Source organism: Bombus pyrosoma, linkage group LG3 (assembly GCF_014825855.1).
Source record: "Bombus pyrosoma isolate SC7728 linkage group LG3, ASM1482585v1, whole genome shotgun sequence".
In the NCBI taxonomy this organism is placed as follows: domain Eukaryota; kingdom Metazoa; phylum Arthropoda; class Insecta; order Hymenoptera; family Apidae; genus Bombus; species Bombus pyrosoma.
In genome coordinates, this window is record NC_057772.1 from 3508076 (window position 1) to 3527748 (window position 19673).

General features: G+C 42.4%; 1 protein-coding gene and 2 long non-coding RNA genes across 6 annotated transcripts in view; 2 read left to right on the forward strand and 1 right to left on the reverse strand.

Moving 5' to 3' along the window:
* Window positions 1-19673, reverse strand: part of LOC122565691 — a 114573-nt gene that overhangs the window by 39529 nt on the left and 55371 nt on the right. For 2 of the 3 annotated variants that reach the window (XM_043721918.1, XM_043721917.1), the window contains 16 exons: window positions 18695-19666; window positions 18244-18576; window positions 17773-18072; window positions 17303-17632; window positions 16912-17220; window positions 16258-16569; window positions 15821-16141; window positions 14932-15561; window positions 14519-14836; window positions 13980-14288; window positions 13564-13869; window positions 12808-13125; window positions 11146-11469; window positions 10217-10528; window positions 9393-9731; window positions 9010-9312 (listed from right to left, as the gene is read on the reverse strand). In XM_043721918.1, the coding sequence (XP_043577853.1) occupies window positions 9010-9312; window positions 9393-9731; window positions 10217-10528; window positions 11146-11469; window positions 12808-13125; window positions 13564-13869; window positions 13980-14288; window positions 14519-14836; window positions 14932-15561; window positions 15821-16141; window positions 16258-16569; window positions 16912-17220; window positions 17303-17632; window positions 17773-18072; window positions 18244-18576; window positions 18695-19666 (6036 nt within the window). The remainder of the gene's footprint in view (window positions 1-9009; window positions 9313-9392; window positions 9732-10216; window positions 10529-11145; window positions 11470-12807; window positions 13126-13563; window positions 13870-13979; window positions 14289-14518; window positions 14837-14931; window positions 15562-15820; window positions 16142-16257; window positions 16570-16911; window positions 17221-17302; window positions 17633-17772; window positions 18073-18243; window positions 18577-18694; window positions 19667-19673) is intronic. The other variant, XM_043721919.1, reaches the window with a different exon arrangement.
* On the forward strand, window positions 8278-8890 carry LOC122565700. The gene is made up of 3 exons (XR_006316255.1): window positions 8278-8416; window positions 8539-8719; window positions 8804-8890. It is a non-coding gene; the product is annotated as an uncharacterized LOC122565700 (long non-coding RNA).
* On the forward strand, window positions 9577-12810 carry LOC122565699. 2 transcript variants are annotated; one of them, XR_006316253.1, is made up of 3 exons: window positions 9577-9708; window positions 11123-11214; window positions 12676-12810. It is a non-coding gene; the product is annotated as an uncharacterized LOC122565699 (long non-coding RNA). The 2 variants fall into 2 exon arrangements; XR_006316254.1 differs by lacking the exon at window positions 9577-9708 and adding an exon at window positions 10401-10532.

Below are 19673 nucleotides of genomic sequence, written 5' to 3' on the forward strand. Positions count from 1 at the left end.
ACTGCAGGGATCCTTATACTTTGTTTCGTCTTCTGTAAGAGATTTTGTTTTATATTTTACATTACGGAAAGAACGAACAAATTTCTGTTTTGGTCAGCTTTAGATAACACACTAATCTTGGGCCATGGTCATTAGATTCCAGAGAATCAGAATATATCGTACCTATTGCGGGTATTACGGAGCAGTATTGGAAGGGATTCCCACTGTAACCTTGAATGCATGTACATGCAGGGCGGTGATTTATGACCTTACACTCTGCATTTGTACCACAAGTCCCTGGACAAGGATCTTGACATTTGGATCGTATACAGCTCAATGTGGATGCACAATCGGTATCAATGACACATTCGGGTCGACACCCTTCATAAGGATTGCCAACGTAATCAGACAAGCAGGAACAAGATCCAACACCGTTTTGCTCTTTACATATCGCATTGAAACCGCATGGTGATGGGGTGCACGGAGAAAGACTGACGGGAACAGCTAAAACGATTTTGAGAAATCAGAAAATTTGAGACTATAGATAGATAAAATTACTTATTATATCCATAAAGGAACAAATATTTCAATAGCAATAATTTGAACATTCGAAATCTGGGAAAGAATTCTTCATCCTTACGTGGTCTTGGTGTACACTGCGTGAAGGGGTCACCAGTATAATCCTCAGGACAAACACACATTGGAGTATGACTGACAACACGACACTCCGCGTTCGCCCCGCAGGATCCAGGACAAGGATCTCTGCATTTCTGATTGATGCAAGCAAACTGACTAGGACATTCGCTGTTACTGACACATTCAGGTCGACAATTGGGAGGTGCGCCTATGAATTCTGGAGAACAAGAACATGAGGGAGCATCGTTGACAACCCTACATTGAGAGTTGGGGCCGCACGGAGTGGGTTCGCATGGGTTTTGTGGCACTACGGGCTCGGGTGCTAAAAATATGTGTATTAATTATTAATATGTTTGATAATAATTTTGTTCAGAGATCACATACGAAGAAATAGATCTTACGTGGTGGGACACATTGTACAAACGGATCACCAGCGAGATCTGCGGGACAACTGCATATAGGATTATGATTGACAACGTTGCAAACAGCTCTGAATCCACATGAACCCGGACATGGATTTACACACTTCTGATTGGTACAAGCTTGTGTCAATGGACAATCAGTACTGACTGTGCACTCTGGTCTACAAGTTGGTGGTGCTCCTAAGAATCCTGCTACGCAGGAGCAGACAGGCTGACCATTGATCTCTCGACAAACGCTGTTTGGTCCACACGGCGAAGGCGAACATGGATTTCTTTCTATGGTATCTATCATCATGGCAATATGATAGACGATCAGATGAGAGTCAGAAGGGAACTTTTTGCGATTAATATAGCAAAGATTAATATTACAAACTGTACCTTGGGAGACAGTGCACTGAACGAAAGCATTTCCAATCATGCCAGTGGGACAGCTACACATAGGCACGTGATTGTATACTAAACATTCTGCATTTAAACCACATGTACCAGGACAAGGATCGATACACTTATTCTTTAAACAAGCTCGATTCTGGGGACAGTCTGTGTTCAGTACACATTCTGGCCGGCAACCCATATAAGGGTCCCCTTGATATTCTGCCAAACATGTACATATTCCATTGTCGCAACGTGCATTGGGCCCACAAGGTGATGATGCACAGGGATCAACAATAGTTGGTTCAGCTGTCAAAGGAATAAACATGTTCCTCATTTTTTAGAACTCCTTCGCAAATTATAATTCGACATATTTTTGTATCTTTCTTACTTGGTATGACGGGAGAGAGATTGCAGTTACTGAAAGGATCTCCAGTGTATCCTTCGAAACAGGTGCATATAGGAACGTGATTGAGCACCGTGCACTGGGCATTGGAACCACATGAACCTGGACAAGGATCTCTGCACCTCTGTCTCATGCAAGTCTGGCTTGCGGAACAATCAGAATTTACTGTACACTCTGGACGACAATTTGGAGGACTTCCGATATAAGTTGGTAGACATTGACAAGATGGTCCACCATTAACCACACGACATTCTGAATTTGGACCGCAAGGAGAAGGCAAACATGGTTGTGAAACATCGACTGCTGTAGGTGGTGCAGCTTCTAAATATGGAATTACGAAATGAAGAATCTTTCTATCTTAGAACAATTTAAATTAGTGTCGCGATATCTTACGTGGAACGGGGAAACATCTAGTGAAGGGATCCCCGGTGTATGATTCTCTGCAGGCACAAATTGGGCTGTGATTCCTAATCATGCAAGTGGCGAAAGTTCCACATGAAGCAGGACATGGATTAACACATTTCTGGTTAACGCACGCACGATCTTGTGAACATTCTGAATTTAAAGTACACTCGGGACGACACATGGGGGGTGTGCCAGTGAATTCAGCCAGACAGGAGCAAACACCTTGATCATTTACTACTCGACATTGACTATTTGGTCCGCAAGGTGAAGGGTTGCATGGATCCTTGTACGTTGGTTTATCTTCTAGAAAATGAGGATTTCGAATTATAAGAAATATTTTTTGTAATCTTTCGAAATCCGCGAACTGCAAGCTTTTCATGCTTCAGAGTTTATGTCAAATGTATACCAGAACGAATGGGTAAATACTCATACCTATTTCCCGGATTACTGTACAGTATTGGAAGGGATTTCCACTGTAACCTTGGAGACAAGTGCATGCAGGACGATGATTGATGACTTTGCACTCTGCGTTCGTGCCACAGGTGCCGGGGCAAGGATCCTGACATTTAGAGCGTATGCAGCTCAATGTGGATGAACAGTCAGTGTCAACGACACATTCAGGGCGACATCCTTGATAGGGGTTGCCAATATAATCATTTAAACAGGAACAGGAACCTACACCACTTTGTTCTCTGCATATCGCGTTGAAACCGCACGGTGATGGGGTACATGGAGAAATATTGACGGGGATAGCTAAAACATTTTACGTTATCATTTAATATCTTCGAGGAATAAAAATTTTTGATAACTGTAATTTAGAAAGAAAAAGTATTAGGAAAAGAATACTCTTGGCCCTTACGTGGTCTAGGTGTACACTGGGTGAAGGGATCACCAACATAAGCGTCGGGGCAGACACACATCGGAGTGTGACTGACAACACGACACTCCGCGTTCGCCCCGCAGGATCCAGGACAAGGATCTCTACATTTTTGGTTCATACAAGCCAACTGACTTGGGCATTCACTATTACTGACACATTCCGGTCGACAATTGGGAGGTGCGCCTATGAATTCCGGAGAACAAGAACATGAGGGAGCATCGTTGACAACTCTACATTGAGAATTTGGTCCGCATGGAGAAGGTTCGCATGGGTTTTGTGGCACAACGGGCTCAGGTGCTAAAAATATATATATGAATAAGCTTTATGTTTTGAAAAAAGATCTACAAAAGATCCAATTTTAAGGGAATACTGCTTACGGCGTGGGGTACATTGAACAAATGGATCGCCAGTGAGGTCTGGTGGGCAGCTGCATATAGGATTATGATTGACAACGTTACAAGTAGCTCTGAATCCACATGAGCCGGGACAAGGATTGACACATTTTTGATTACTACAAGCTTCTGATAGAGAACAATCAGAACTAAGTGTACATTCTGGTCTACAAGTTGGAGGAGCACCTAGGAATCCTGCTACGCACGAGCAAACAGGCTGTCCATTGATCTCTCGACAAATACTGTTTGGTCCACATGGTGAAGGTGAACAAGGGTTTCCCTTTATGGTATCTATCATTAAAATGTAATGAGAGACAGTCAAAGGCGTGTGAGATGAGAATTAAATTATCATTGCAAATGAAATTTCTTAATTTGTACCTTGGAGAACAGTGCACTGAACAAATGCATTTCCAACCATTCCGTTGGGACAGCTGCACATGGGCACGTGACTGTACACCAGACATTCTGCATTTATACCACAAGTACCAGGACAAGGATCAACACACTTGTTTCTCAGACAAGCACGATTCTGAGGGCAATCTGTGTTCAACACACATTCTGGTCGACAACCAATGTAAGGATCTCCCTGATACTCTGGTAAACATGTACACATTCCACTGTCGCAACGTGCATTGGGACCACAAGGTGATGATGCACAAGGGTCAATAATCGTGGGTTCAGCTATAAAGGCAATAAAAATATTTCGCATTTTTTACAGATTAATCATAATTACTAGCTATCTCTGCCTTTCACTTTTTCTTACTTGGTTTAACGGGAGCAAGATTGCAACTGTTGAAAGGATCTCCTGTGTATCCGCTTAGACACGAACATACAGGAACGTGATTCGATACTGTACACTGTGCGTTAGAGCCACAAGAGCCTGGACAAGGATCTCTGCATTTTTGTCTTATACAGGCTTGACTGGGAGAACAGTCAGAGCTAACTGTACACTCTGGACGACAATTTGGTGGACTTCCAATGTAAGTTGGTAGACATTGACAAGATGGACCTCCGTTAACTACACGACACTCTGAATTTGGACCACAAGGAGATGGCAAGCAAGGTTGTGAAGGTTCGACTGTGGCTGGTGGTAAGGCTTCTAAAAGGGCAATTACGAAATCAGAAATCTGTCTAATTTTATATCAAAGAGTATATAAATTAATTTGGATTTTTTCGAAATGTCTTACGTGGGATGGGGAAACATCTAGTGAATGGATCTCCAGTGTATGCTTCTCTGCAAGCACAAATTGGACTGTGATTTCTCACCACACATGTGGCAAATGTGCCACAAGATGCGGGACACGGGTCCACACATTTCTGGTTAACGCATGCACGTTCTTCAGGGCACTCGGAATTTAGAGTACACTCGGGGCGACACATAGGAGGTGCACCCGTGAAATCTGGTAGACAGGAACAGACTCCTTGATCATTTACTACTCGACATTGACTGTTTGGTCCACAGGGAGAAGGGTTGCACGGATCCTTATATTTCATTTCGTCTTCTACAAGAGATTTTAATTCAGATTTTACGTTGCGAAAATCATTTCTCCTGATTTTCAGAAATAAAAATTCATGAGTGCAAAAAATTTACTATAATGACCCTAATCAAATATCGAAGAGATTTTTCGTACCTATTTCACGTATCAAGGTACAGTATTGGAATGGATTTCCAGTGTAGTCTCGGAAGCACGTGCACGCAGGACGATGGTTGATGACCTTGCATTCTGCGTTCGTGCCACAGGTACCTGGGCAGGGATCTTGGCATTTAGAGCGTATACAACTTAATGCTGATGGACAGTCCGTGTCAACGACACACTCAGGGCGGCACCCTTCGTAAGGGTTGCCGATGTAATCGACTGCACAGGAACATGAACCGACACCGTTCTGTTCTTTACATATCGCATTGAAACCGCACGGCGATGGACTACATGGGGAGAGATTGACGGGAACAGCTAGAAATTTTGGGAATAGTCAGAGCAATCGAAGGGCAACAAATATAATAAACGATTATGAAAGTCGAAGGTCCTGCCTTCTCGAAAATACTTCTTTGACCATAAATGAAAGTCCAAAAGGAAGAAAATATAGATTTTTATCCTTACGTGGTTTGAGTGTACACTGAGTGAAAGGATCACCGGTATAGTGATCAGGGCAAATACACATAGGTGTATGGCTGACAACACGACACTCGGCGTTAGCCCCACAAGATCCAGGACAAGGATCCCTGCATTTTTTATTCATACAGGCAAACTGACTAGGACATTCGCTATTGCTAACACATTCGGGCCGGCAATTAGGTGGGGCTCCTATGAATTCCGACAAACAGGAACAAGAGGGTGCACCATTGATGACTCTGCATTCTGCATTGGGTCCACACGGAGATGGTTCACATGGGTTTTGTGGCGCTACGGGCTGGGGTGCTAAAAAGACACGTACAAATTACGATTATCCGTGTTACGTTTCTAAATTCTGTTCAGCGTTCAAATCTTGAAGGACTAAATCTTACGTCGTGGAACACATTGAACAAATGGGTCGCCAGAGAGGTCAGGTGGACAGCTGCATATCGGATTATGATTGACAACATTGCAAATGGCTCTAAACCCACATGTACCAGGGCAAGGATTGACACATTTCTGATTGGTGCAAGCCTGTGTCGGTGGACAATCGGAACTGACTGTACATTCTGGTCTGCAAGTTGGTGGTGCTCCTAAGTATCCTGCTACGCAGGAGCAAACAGGCTGACCATTGATCTCTCGACAAACACTGTTTGGTCCACACGGTGAAGGCGAACATGGGTTTCCTTTGACGGTATCTATGATCGTCACAATACGATACAGTTTTTTGAAATGGTTTTCAAATGCGTTACAAAATGAAGCGATACGAATCGAATGTTGGAAAGAAAATTCATTGATCTATACCTTGAAGAATTATGCACTGAACGAATGCGTTTCCAACCATTCCATTAGGACAACTGCACATGGGCACGTGATTGTATACTAAACATTCTGCATTGACACCACATGTACCAGGACAAGGATCAACGCACTTGTTTCTTAAACAAGCTCTATTCTGAGGACAGTCCGTATTGAGCACACATTCTGGACGACAACCTACGTATGGATCACCCTGATATTCTGATAGACATGTACAAATTCCATTGTCACAACGTGCATTGGGACCACAAGGCGATGGTGTACAAGGGTCGGCAACAGTGAGTTCAGCTGCGAAAGGAACAAACCTGTTATATTCTAGGAACTTTTCAATAATCTCAGATTGGGCTTTTTATTTCAACTTCCTTACTTGGCTTAACGGGAGCAGGATAGCAGTTGCTGAAAGGATCTCCCGTGTATCCTTCGAAACAGGAACATATAGGAACGTGATTGAGTACAGTGCACTGAGCATTGGATCCACAAGAACCTGGGCAAGGGTCTCCGCATTTTGCTCTCATGCAAGCCTGACTAGGAGAACAATCAGAATTCACTGTACACTCTGGACGACAGTTTGGAGGACTTCCGATATAAGATGGTCGACATTGACAAGATGGCCCACCATTAACCACACGACATTCTGAATTTGGACCGCAAGGAGAGGGCAAACATGGTTGTGTAACTTCGAGTGCTGTAGGAGGTGTAGCTTCTAAAAGTGCAATTGCGAAATGTGAATCGTACTCAACTTTTCTAATATTAAGTTACTCGAAATGTTTCGATATATCTTACGTGGAATAGGGAAGCATCTGGTAAAGGGATCTCCCGTGTATGATTGCCTACATGCACAGATTGGACTGTGATTCCTGACCACACATGTAGCGAATTTGCCACAAGAAGCTGGACACGGGTCCACGCATTTCTGGTTAATACATGCGCGATCTTGAGGACACTCTGAGTTTAGAACGCACTCAGGTCGGCACATTGGAGGTACGCCTGTATATTCTGGCAGACAGGAACAAACCCCTTGATCATTTACTACTCGACATTGACTGTTTGGTCCGCAAGGTGAAGGATTGCATGGGTCCTTGTACGTTGGTTTATCTTCTACAAGATTGCGATTTAAATTTATTGAAAATATTGTAATCTTGTAATCTTTCGAAATACAAGAATTGCAATCTTTTCATTCGTAAGAGTTTATGCCAAATGCATACTAGAACGAATAGCTAAATACTCATACCTAATTCACGCATCAAGGTGCAGTATTGGAAGGGATTTCCACTGTAACCTTGAATACACGTGCACGCAGGACGATGATTGATAACCTTGCACTCTGTGTTCGTTCCACAAGTGCCTGGACAAGGATCTTGACATTTAGAACGTATACAGCTCAAGGTAGATGGACAGTCCGTATCAACGACACATTCAGGGCGACAACCTTCGTAAGGGTTGCCAATGTAATCGGGCGAACAGGAACACGAGCCTATACCGTTTTGTTCTTTGCATATCGCGTTGAAGCCACATGGCGAAGGAGTGCATGGAGAAATATTCACAGGGACAGCTAAAAAGTTTTACAATAGTCAGAAAATACGGAAAATTAAGGCAATAAAATATTTTCTGCGTAAATAGTCGAAGTAAAAGTTTCCGACTGCTAGTTCCTCTGACCAATGAGTAATGTATATAATAACATAATGGCAATGAACAAAAATGTTGATCCTTACGTGGTCTAGGTGTACATTGAGTGAAGGGATCACCGGTATAGTCGCTCGGACACACACACATAGGTGTATGACTAACAACGCGACATTCAGCGTTAGCGCCACAGGATCCCGGACAAGGGTCTCTGCATTTCTGATTCAAACACGCCATGTGACCAGAACATTCGCTGTTACTGACACATTCGGGTCTGCAATTGGGAGGTGTGCCTATGAATTCCGGAGAACAAGAGCAAGAGGGAGCGTCATTGACCACTCTGCATTCTGCATTGGGTCCGCATGGAGAAGGTTCGCATGGGTTTTGTGGCACTACGGGCTCGGGTGCTAAAAGTGCATATGTGGATTACTATTATTAGTTTTATAAACTTCGCTAATGATCGTACATCGAGGAAATAAATCTTACGTCGTAGAACACACTGAACAAATGGATCGCCAGTAAGTTCTGATGGACAACTGCATATAGGATTATGATTGACAACGTTACAAGTAGCTCTGAATCCACATGAACCGGGACAGGGATTGACACATTTCTGATTGGTACAAGCTTCTGATAAAGGACAATCTGAACTGACTGTACACTCTGGTCTACAGGTAGGTGGTGCACCCAGGAATCCTGCTACGCAGGAACACACTGGCTGTTCATTGATCTCTCTACACACGCTATTTGGTCCACAGGGTGACGGCGAACAGGGATTCCTCTTTACAGTATCTGTCATTGTTACAGTATCGTAGACATTTAAGATTCCGTCATAACGAATATTTTCTCACATTAATATCGCAAATAATATCGGTAATTAATTCAAATGTAACCAAATGTGTTATACCGTTCATAATATAGCGATATGAATTAAGGGTTAAAAGATAAGTTCCTGGAGTTGTACCTTGAAGGACAGTGCACTGAACAAATGCATTTCCGACCATTCCACTAGGGCAGCTGCACATGGGCACATGATTGAATATCAGACACTGAGCATTTTGACCACATGTACCAGGGCAAGGATCGACACACTTATTCCTGATGCAAGCTCGATTCTGAGGACAATCCGTATTCAGTACGCACTCTGGTCGACAACCAACGTAAGGGTCTCCCTGATACTCTGGTAAACATGTACAAATTCCACCGTCGCAACGTGCATTAGGTCCACACGGTGACGATGCACAAGGGTCAACAACGGTTGGTTCAGCTGTTAAAGGAACGAACGTGTCTCGTATTTTTTACAGATCATACAAATTTCAATTGTTACTTTTTCTTTAATTTCCTTACTTGGTTTAATGGGTGCAGGATAGCAATTGCTGAAAGGATCGCCGGTATATCCTTCAGGGCATGTACACACAGGCACGTGGTTGTAAACCGTGCACAAGGACGTGACACCACAGGACCCTTGGCAAGGATCTCTGCACTTCTCATTGGTACACGCAAGATTCATGGGACAATCTGAATTCACGCGACATTCCGGTCGACAGGTCGGTGGGGATCCGATATATCTTGGCAGACAGGAACAAGAGGCTGTACCACCGATGTTCCTGCATTCCGCGTACATGCCACAAGGTGATGGCACACACGGATCTTTGGGAGCGAGGTCAGTGTCTTTCTGGGGTGATTCTAAAATTTGTTGATTACATTATACGTGGTTAATTTTAATAGAAGCGGTTTGTATTCAATTTGTTAGGACGAATCGAAAGTTTTAGAATTTTTGAATACTGGATATTTGATGAAGTAGATTACGCATTGTCGAAGGCTTTAAAATGTTTTAGATTCTGGATGTTTGACGAAGTAGGTTATGCATAATATGAAATTCAAGCTGACGTACATGTTACGATGAAAGTATCCTAAATTCATTAATTATAAATCGCACATCTATGAGATTAGAAAACATAATGAGACCATAAATAATGAGAATATAATGCGTAACCATTGTACAATAGAAGCTGTGAATCTTTGAAATCTAGTATATTAAAGCAACTCGTATGCTTTCGTTAGAGTCTGATAAAATAGAAATTGTTATTAGCTGATCCTGGCTTTTAAATGGAGGGTTAAAAGATCTCGATGATCCATGATGGAGAAAATATCAAGAGAAATATTCTTACGTGGAGTAGGGAAGCATTTCGTAAACGGATCACCAGTGTATCCAATATTGCAGATGCATATGGGGCTGTGGTTGATCACCTTACACTGCGTGTTGATACCACACGAGTTCGTGCACGGGGACGCGCATTTTTGATTAATGCACGCAAGTTCCCTCGAACATTCACTGTTTACCACGCATTCGGGTCGACAAGTTGGTGGGCTTCCAATGAAATTTGCCAGGCAGGTACACACAGCATGGTCGTTGACGTTTCGACATTGACTATTCGGTCCGCATGGAGACGGACTACAAGGGTCTGACTCTATGGGGTTTGCTGTGTAAGGGAAAATTGCATTAAACAGCCTACATATGCCACAGTTGCAAATATATCAAGCTTTGTGCTCATTAAACTACTTGTGCAACGAATCTAATGGAACGTAACGATGATTTTCTATTCGAAGTCGAGGAAAAATGAGGAGATCTCACGGAAATTAAATTGTCTATCTGATTGAAAAGTTAGTTTTCTGTGTATATCCTCTGCCATGGTATCCTCTTAAGTATGATTTAGGTTAATTAAGGTACTTCGGTTCGAGTCATTTGAAACAATATATGATCGGTCTGAGTGATTTATTTACTTGACTTGGAATATTTTTTCACGTGTGACTAATTAGAACTTCGCTTAAAATATGAAATACGTGCACATACTTCAAGTTTATAAATTAAGATAATATATTCCAAATTAAGTAAATCGCGTTTTCACTCTCGTAAAATTGTTTCAAGTTACTTGAACGAACCTACAGCTTGATTAATCTAAACAACACTTTGATTCCTCGTTAGTATTCTACTCGCTGCTATATGAATATGAAGGCCTCGATTCTACGTTCTACGTCTCTATCTTTATTTAATGATCAAGCGTCTTTGGTTGCAGAATGTGACACAACGGAATCTTACGAGCAGCGGAGATGGGGGAGCAATAAGTGAACGGATTGCCAGTGTATCCAGGGTTACATGAACACGCAGGTACGTGATTGATCGTTTCGCAACGGGCTTGCAATCCACAGGTTCCTGGACAGGGGTCTCGGCACTTGAGGCCCATGCAGGCCATCGTCTTGGAGCAATCGGGATTTTGGGTACATTCGGGTCTGCATCCTTCGTAGGGGTCACCAATGTAGTCTGGCAGACAGGAACAGGAACCGACGCCATTGTTCTCGCGACAGATCGCGTTGGTACCACAGGGGGATGGCTCGCATGGTTTCCTAATATCTAAGGGTGTATCTGATCGAAAAGAGAAACACTTTCACTTATGTTTAAATTCATCATGCGGTGTTTGGTGAAAGCTCGTGCAGTGGTATGAATATTCGTTGAATTTTCATTAGGTTTTAATAAATTTGCGAATGAATGGTCGGGGATAAGCAGAAGCTTTCTTAAATAGCAAGCATTCAAATGCTTGCGTTTGTCTGATCCTTCAAGGGTAGGATTCAATCTCCTATTACTGGCTGTCGCTCTAGCATCGGGTGTTAGGGTGATTTGGGGTCATGAGGCGTGTCTTTAAACGTCTACTATCTTCTAAACGCTTCTAAGCATTTGGGGTTTATTAGGGTTTTTAATCTTCTTAATAATCTAGGGTTAGGGAATTAATTCTTATAAGTACTTTTTAATAAGCGTGTCTTCGAGGTGGCTTTCAATCTTTAATCGGGAAGGGTAAGTTCGTATCACTTTTTAAGGGTTAATGCCTTTGTATCCAGAGCAACGAGGGTAGTTCGTACGGAGTACATAGGGGATCAAACGTTCCAAGATTTTTCCAACTCAGGACGTTTTAACCTTAGGGCTGTTTCAAAGCATTATGCTTGGATTGGGAATGGTCAGTACGTGCAATATCCTACATATTCGAGGGGATGAATTGGTTATCGGGTTATCATTCAGGGACGGTATAATTAGAGCCTATATTCCATAGGCCCCGCCACCATTCAATCTCTTAACATGGTTATATATTTCATTTACGATTACTTTCTCAATTATATGTACGTGTTGGGGTTTTCGAAGCCGTGCTCAACTTCGTTGAATACGTTAATCGCAGGTGTGATTATGCAATTAGCGATTATTCTCACTCTAAGTGCATGTTGATGATAATTCATGGCCCCGCCACCATAGTGACGTTTTGTCACCGAGTTTGTTAGGGCCTCTTCTTTCTCAACGACGAAAATATGATTATTTGTTAGCAAACGAAATGGTCGTTATTATTAGGCTGCGGATATTTACGCAAATTCGTATCTTTACCAATTTAATTAAGAAATGATAGTGGTAGATAGACAATTATTTTACCTACCAAACGTTATGACGAGATATTACATTATATTTGTTATATTATATTTATATTATATTATACTTTGCATATTGTAAGTTTTTTATACATTATGTTCCACAAATATTTTTGTATATTACACGCACTTTTGCAGCTTCACATTTTTCATAAATTTGCAGAAATCCGCAGTCTAACTCTGGAAGGTGTAAATCAGCACTTACCTGCACTTCGTCCGCATGCAAACGACGAAATTTGCAAATAGGAGAAAAAGAAGGAAAGAAATATGAAAAATTGTTCTTTGGTAGACTCACCCTTCGGGATCGCCTCGCAAACGCTGAACGGATTTCCGCTGTAACCATCGACGCAAGCACACACCGCGTGATGATTCACCACCGTACACTGAGCGTTCAAACCGCACAGACCGACGCACGGATCGCGACACTTTTGTTGCATACACGCTAAATGCGGCGGACACTCGGGATTAATCGTACACTGAGGTCTACAATTTGGTGGAACACCGATGTAATTTTCGATACACGAACACGCTGAACTATCACCTCGCACTTGGCATTCCGCGTTCGGACCGCACGGAGATGGTTGACACGGGTTCGTTGGTACTGGTGGTTGTCCTGAAATTCGAAGAAATAATATTTGAGGATTACGGAAGAAATAGATGTAAATATAATTCTGTCGATTATCTGATTTCGATGTTACTTAGCGATTAAAAGGCTGTATTCGATATAACAGGCGTAAAAAGAGGGACAATGTATTCGATGGAAATATATAAATTTAGTATCTAAAATACGACAATGAATACTTTCGAAATCAATATTTTTCGAGATATTTGAAGTCAATATCTTTGACATAATGCAATTGTGTCTCGAAAAATCTATTGACTAACTGATTTATCATTTCTTTCTTTATATCGAAGGAACATACATTCGATAAAATGAACAATTTTTAGAAGAACGTTCGGTGTATGATTCAATACATCGGCAATTCCATTGCTTTTCAAACCAGACTACGTAGATGGGTAAATGTCTAAATATAGAAACGAGAAAGCTTACTGGGCATGATGTAACATCTAGTGAAAGGATCGCCAGTGTGTCCCTCGGAGCAGCTGCATATTGGATTGTGATTGACTACTTGACACTTGGTATTCTGTCCACAAGTTCCTGGACAGGGATCTTGACACTTGTTAGCGAGACACGCCTGAGTTAACGGACACTCGGCACTCACTACACACTCTGGTCTGCACGCAGGAGGACTACCGATAAAGTCAGTCTGACAAGAGCAGACTGCATGATCGTTCACCACCTTGCAAATGCTGTTCGGCCCACAGGGAGACGGTGTGCATGGTTGTTTTCTTGGTTCTGAGAAATCAATCAAAATTTCTTTAATATAGTCCTCGTGTACTTCTGCGGATTGTTTATACAAATTCATATGTATACTAAACTAAAGCTCATATGTATATTATACACACCTTCAGATATCTGTGGTCGACACAGTGTGAACGGATCTCCAGTGGTACCAGGGAAACAGCTGCACATAGGAATGTGATTGACCACGTCGCATTTCGCATTGGTTCCACACGTGCCAATACAAGGATCCACGCAAAATTGATTGACACACGCCTTTACTCGAGAGCAGTCCGAATTCATAGTGCATTCTGGACGACAGTACGAGTATGGATCACCGAAATAGTTTGGAAGGCACGTGCAGATTCCCTCTCTGCAATCTGCGTTTGGTCCACAGGGGGATGGATTGCACAGATCTTCTGGTTTTGGTTGTTCTATAAAATAAATAATAATACAACCGTGAATTCAACTGTCTAATGGATAGATAAAGACAAAACATGAAAAATAAAGATCACAGACGAAAAACATGATAAGCAATTTTAAAATTAAATAGTCGATTCGTTATCATGAAATTACTGCCCGTTTAATTGGTTGTTACGAAATTTTATAGACGTACGATCTATTTTTAGAAATATCGTGTTTTTCCTTCGAATTTAATAAATACCTATTATCTGCGAGCATAGCGTGAAAGGATCGCCGGTGTATCCTGATTGGCACAAGCAGACAGGAATGTGATTCTGCACCCTGCAATCTGCGTTTTGTCCACACGATCCAATGCAAGGGTCTCTGCATTTTTCCGAGATGCAGGCTTGATTAGAAGGACAATCTGTGTTAACGACACACTCTGGTCGACAATTTGGTGGTAACCCTATGTAGTTCTTGAGGCATGAACAAGCAGCTTGATCTCCAATTGCTCTACATTCTGCGTAGAGGCCGCACGGACTTGGACTGCAAGGATCACCCACTGGTGGCGTTGGTGTGACTGGAAAAAATATAATTTTAAAATAATGTCAATTTATTAATTTAATTCAAAGGTTTTTAAAGATCGGTCATATAATTATTATTTTAAATACTCACTCGTCTGAGGATAGCATCTAGAGAAAGGATCTCCCGTAGTACCCTGAGGGCAGCTGCACAGCGGATTGTGATTAATTACACGACAATTAGCTCCCACTCCACACGTTCCAGGACAAGGATCATTACACTTGTATTTGTAACAAGCCCTATTTTGAGGACATTCAGAATTTACGACACACTCAGGCTTGCAGTTAGGCGGAGAGCCAACGAACGATTCCTGGCAAGTACACACAGCTTGATCTTTCACGGCTCTACACAAGCTATTGGGTCCGCAAGGCGTAGGACTACATGGATCAGTGACAGTAGGCTCAGTGTCTGCATTGATTGGTAAATTACAGACGCTGAATGGATCTCCTACGTAGCCAGGCTGACATGTGCAAGTAGGGATATGATTGATGACGGAACACTGAGCCTGGATGCCGCATATTCCTGGACACGGATCTTCACATTTGTTGCGAACGCAGGCTTTGTTCGTTGGACAGTCTGAACTGAGAATGCATTCTGGCTGACAGCCTTCGTAGGGATTTCCGTGGTAATCGTCGATGCAGATACAAGCACCGACGTTGTCACGTTGTTGGCAGATCGCGTTTGGACCACAAGGCGAAGGCTCGCATGGATTGATTGGTTCTTCTGCAATTTGAGATACGAAGTATACCGATTAAGAGTATTCGTATGAAAATAAAATAACGAATTAACGATTGCGATAGACGTGGGAAATACAAGGGGTTTGCGAAATCGTGGTATAACTGGAAAGGAGATAATTCCTCGTATAAAACTAACGATAAGTTAGAGACGTAGAAAAAAATTTTTTTGCTTGGGAAGAGATCAGATTATTTAAGAAAATGATGAACTTTCCGAACGATGTAATGAGCAAATTGAATGAACTTACGATCCAGTTCGACACACTGAACGAAAGGATTTCCTGTGTAGTCGGCTGGACATGAGCAGGTAACAGCATGATTGACTACCAAACACCTGGCATTTTCGGCACAGGACCCTGCACAAGGATCCGTGCATTTGGAATTGACGCAAGCTTTGTCCGATGGGCAGTCGGGATTTATGAGACACTCCGGACGACAAGATGGCGGGGTTCCGATATAAGTTGGAAGACAAGAACAGGATGGATAACCATTCACGTTGTGGCATTGAGCATTCGGACCGCATGGCGATGGATTGCACGGATCTCCCGTGTCTTTGACGTCTGGTAAGACTGCAAGGATAAATTAGATGAACGTAATTAATGTAGAATTTGAAACTGTGACTTCGACATTGCGAGAGACGAACGAATTTATTATGCAACCTGATAGTTGATTGAAAATTTCTTACTCGGAGTATCGTAGCAGCTCTTGAAAGGATCCCCAGTCTGTCCAGAAAGACAACTACAGATCGGCGAATGATTGATCACTTCGCATCTGGCGTTCAAGCCGCAAGAACCCAAACAAGGATCCGTACATTTTTTGTTCACGCAGGCACGAGTCGGAGGACATTCCGTACTGACCACGCATTCTGGTCTGCACGAAGGTGGTGATCCAAGATATCCCTGAAGACAAGAACACACTGCGTGGTCCTCGATGTTACGACATTGGCTGTTTGGCCCACATGGTGAGGGCGAGCATGGATCTTTCATTGCTTCTGGAACTAAAAATGCATTTTATGATTTACTGGATATCGTTACACATTATATCTTGGTTAAGTTTCGAAAAGATCAGAGATTAGAAATGTGAAAAATTTGAAAATCGAAATATCTAGTAATTTGAAAATTAAAAAATTCGTAGATCTAGGAGATCAGATTTAAAGATTTGATTCGAGTTTTGTAAAAAACAAATACAGGGAAATTCTTAGTGGAACGAAAGCTTAATTAGTAGACAATTAAATAAACTTCAAGCGATTGAGAAGTCACAGATAGTTAAAAAAATCAGATAACTGCTGTTATACGAAATGTTTGTCTCTCGAAATAAATAGAATTTTTATTCTACTCACCTTGTGGTTGGACACGACAACTGACGAACGGATCTCCAATGTATCCAGGTATACAGGAACACACAGGAATATGATTCACAACATCGCACACCGCATTCTGTCCGCATGTGCCAGGGCAAGGATCTCTGCACTTATTCTTCAGACAAGTCTTATCGCGTGCACATTCCGAATTGAGAATACATTCTGGTCGACAAGCTTCGTACGGATTGCCGATATATTCAGGTAAACACTCGCAATCTCCATTTTTGCATATAGCGTTAGGTCCACAAGGCGATGGGCTGCATGGATCGCTCACAGATGGTACAGTTGCTAAGGATAAAATGCGTTTTTGCATCTCGTAAGAAACTGAACAATCATTTAATTAGTATAAAAATGAAATATATCTTCTTACTTGGTGGAATCACTGTGCACTGTGTAAATGGATCACCGGTGAAACCATTCATACAGGTGCAAACAGGAATATGATTCAGTACGTGACACTGAGCATTAACGCCACAAGATCCTGGACAAGGATCCTGACATTTCTGGTTCACACAAGCAAGGTGACTCTTGCATTCGGAACTTAGAATGCACTCTGGTCTGCACTCTGGAGGAACACCGATGTAATTTGGTAAACAGGAGCACGCTGGGTTTCCGGATATGATCTGGCACAGGGAATTCGGACCGCAGGGTGATGGAGTGCAGGACGGCGGTCGTTCCGTGAACGGTTGAACTTCTTGAGCTAATAGATAAATAAAATAAAAAATTTGAAGACTTAGAAGTTCAAAAATTTAAGTATAATTAGTATAATTTAATGAATTCTATCTTCATAAGGTATCATTATTAAAATTGTATCCATATAAAAATTGATGAAATTCTTACCAGGCGAGCATAGTGAGAAAGGATCTCCCGTAAATCCAACAGGACAAGTACAAATAGGATTATGATTCTTAGTAGTACACAATGCTCTCAATCCACAGGTGTTTGGACATGGATCCATGCATTTCTTATTCAAACAGGCCAAGTGAGCTGGACATTCAGCATTGACCACACAGTGAGGTCTACAGTTCGGTGGGATTCCTCTGTATTCCGGAAGACACGTGCAGACTGCTTGACCATTCACTTCGCGACACTTACTATTGGGTCCACACGGTGATGGTGAACATGGATCCAATGGTTCTCCTGAAAAATGAATTCGCAATAATAAAATATTTATCCGATGCTTTATACATATAGTAACAATTAGTCAATAAAAATCGTTATTCGATCTAATTATAACCAAGTGCAATAGAAATCAAACATACATGTGAAATGAATACGAAATGTATGAAATTTAATGCACGAAAGACTCACTCAATATTTCCTTAACTTCGCAAGCGAAGTACGGGTCTCCCGTGTATTCTGGAGGACAAGTACACACTGGAACATGTTCCTGAACATTACAGATGGATAATGTACCGCAAGTGCTTGGGCACGGATCAGAACACTTGAAACCAACGCAGGTTAATTGTGGAGCACAATCGTTGTTCGATTCACACTCTCTGTGACATCCCTTCGCGTTATCGTACGGATCTCCGATAAGATCTGGTGGACATGCACAGGCTCCTGCACCGTTTCGTTCGCGACATTGAGCGTTTGGACCGCATGGATTCGGAGAACATGGGTTTGTTACACTTATGTCCGTTGCTAAATAAAATAAAGATTAGTTATAATGTAATAAAGATTTGAAAATTGAAAAAGTTTGAGAATTTGAAAGCTTGAAAATTTGAAGCATAATCGAAGAATTAGAAATAAGAGGTCATACCTGGAGGAGGTGCCAGAATGCACCGAACAGTGGCATCGCCTTCATAACCCTCGGGACACGTACAAATCGGAACGTGATTCTGAACGGAGCACCTAGCCAACTCTCCACAGGCTCCGGGACAAGGACTCTTGCATCTCTGGTTAATACACGCGGCCGAATGGAAGCAATCCGAGTTATCAGTGCACTCCGGTCTACAATTCGGTGGTCGACCGATGAAGTTCGACAAACAAGAACAAGCTGGTTGAGAACCAATAACTCTGCATTGAGAATTAGGTCCGCAAGGATTAGGAGTGCACGGACTTCCAAGATCCTTAAACGGTGGTTGAGACACGTTAAATTTGGTGCACTGTACCAGTGGATTGCCAGTATATCCATTAGTGCAAGTACAAATGGGATTGTGATTCACTGTCAGACATTTGGTATTCAACCCACAAGAACCTGGACAAGGATCTGCGCACTTGTTATCGATGCATGCTTTGTTTTGAGAACATTCCGAGCTCACTGTGCATTCTGGACGACAGGTTGGAGGAACACCGACGAATCCTAATTGACAAAGACACACAGCGTGTCCATTGTGAACACGACAGTTGCTGTTAGGTCCACATGGCGATGGTTCGCAGGGATTTAGTGGCGGTGAGGTTGGTGTCACTTCGAATACTGCGCAGGCGCTGAAAGGATCCCCGGTGAAACCAGGAAGACAGGAACACGATGGAGCGTGATTGATCACGCGACAAGTTGCTCCCTGGCCGCATGTGCCAGGGCATGGATTCACGCATTTATTGTTCAGGCAAGCCTTGCTACGATCGCAGTCGGTGTTTGTCACACATTCTGGTCGACATCCTGTGTAGGGATCGCCGATGTATTCTGGACGACAAGTACAAGATCCTACGCCGTTGCGTTCGTTGCAGATCGCGTTCGCTCCGCACGGAGATGGATTGCATGGCGTGCGCGGTTGTTCCGTGGTTGTGGGTACTGAAAA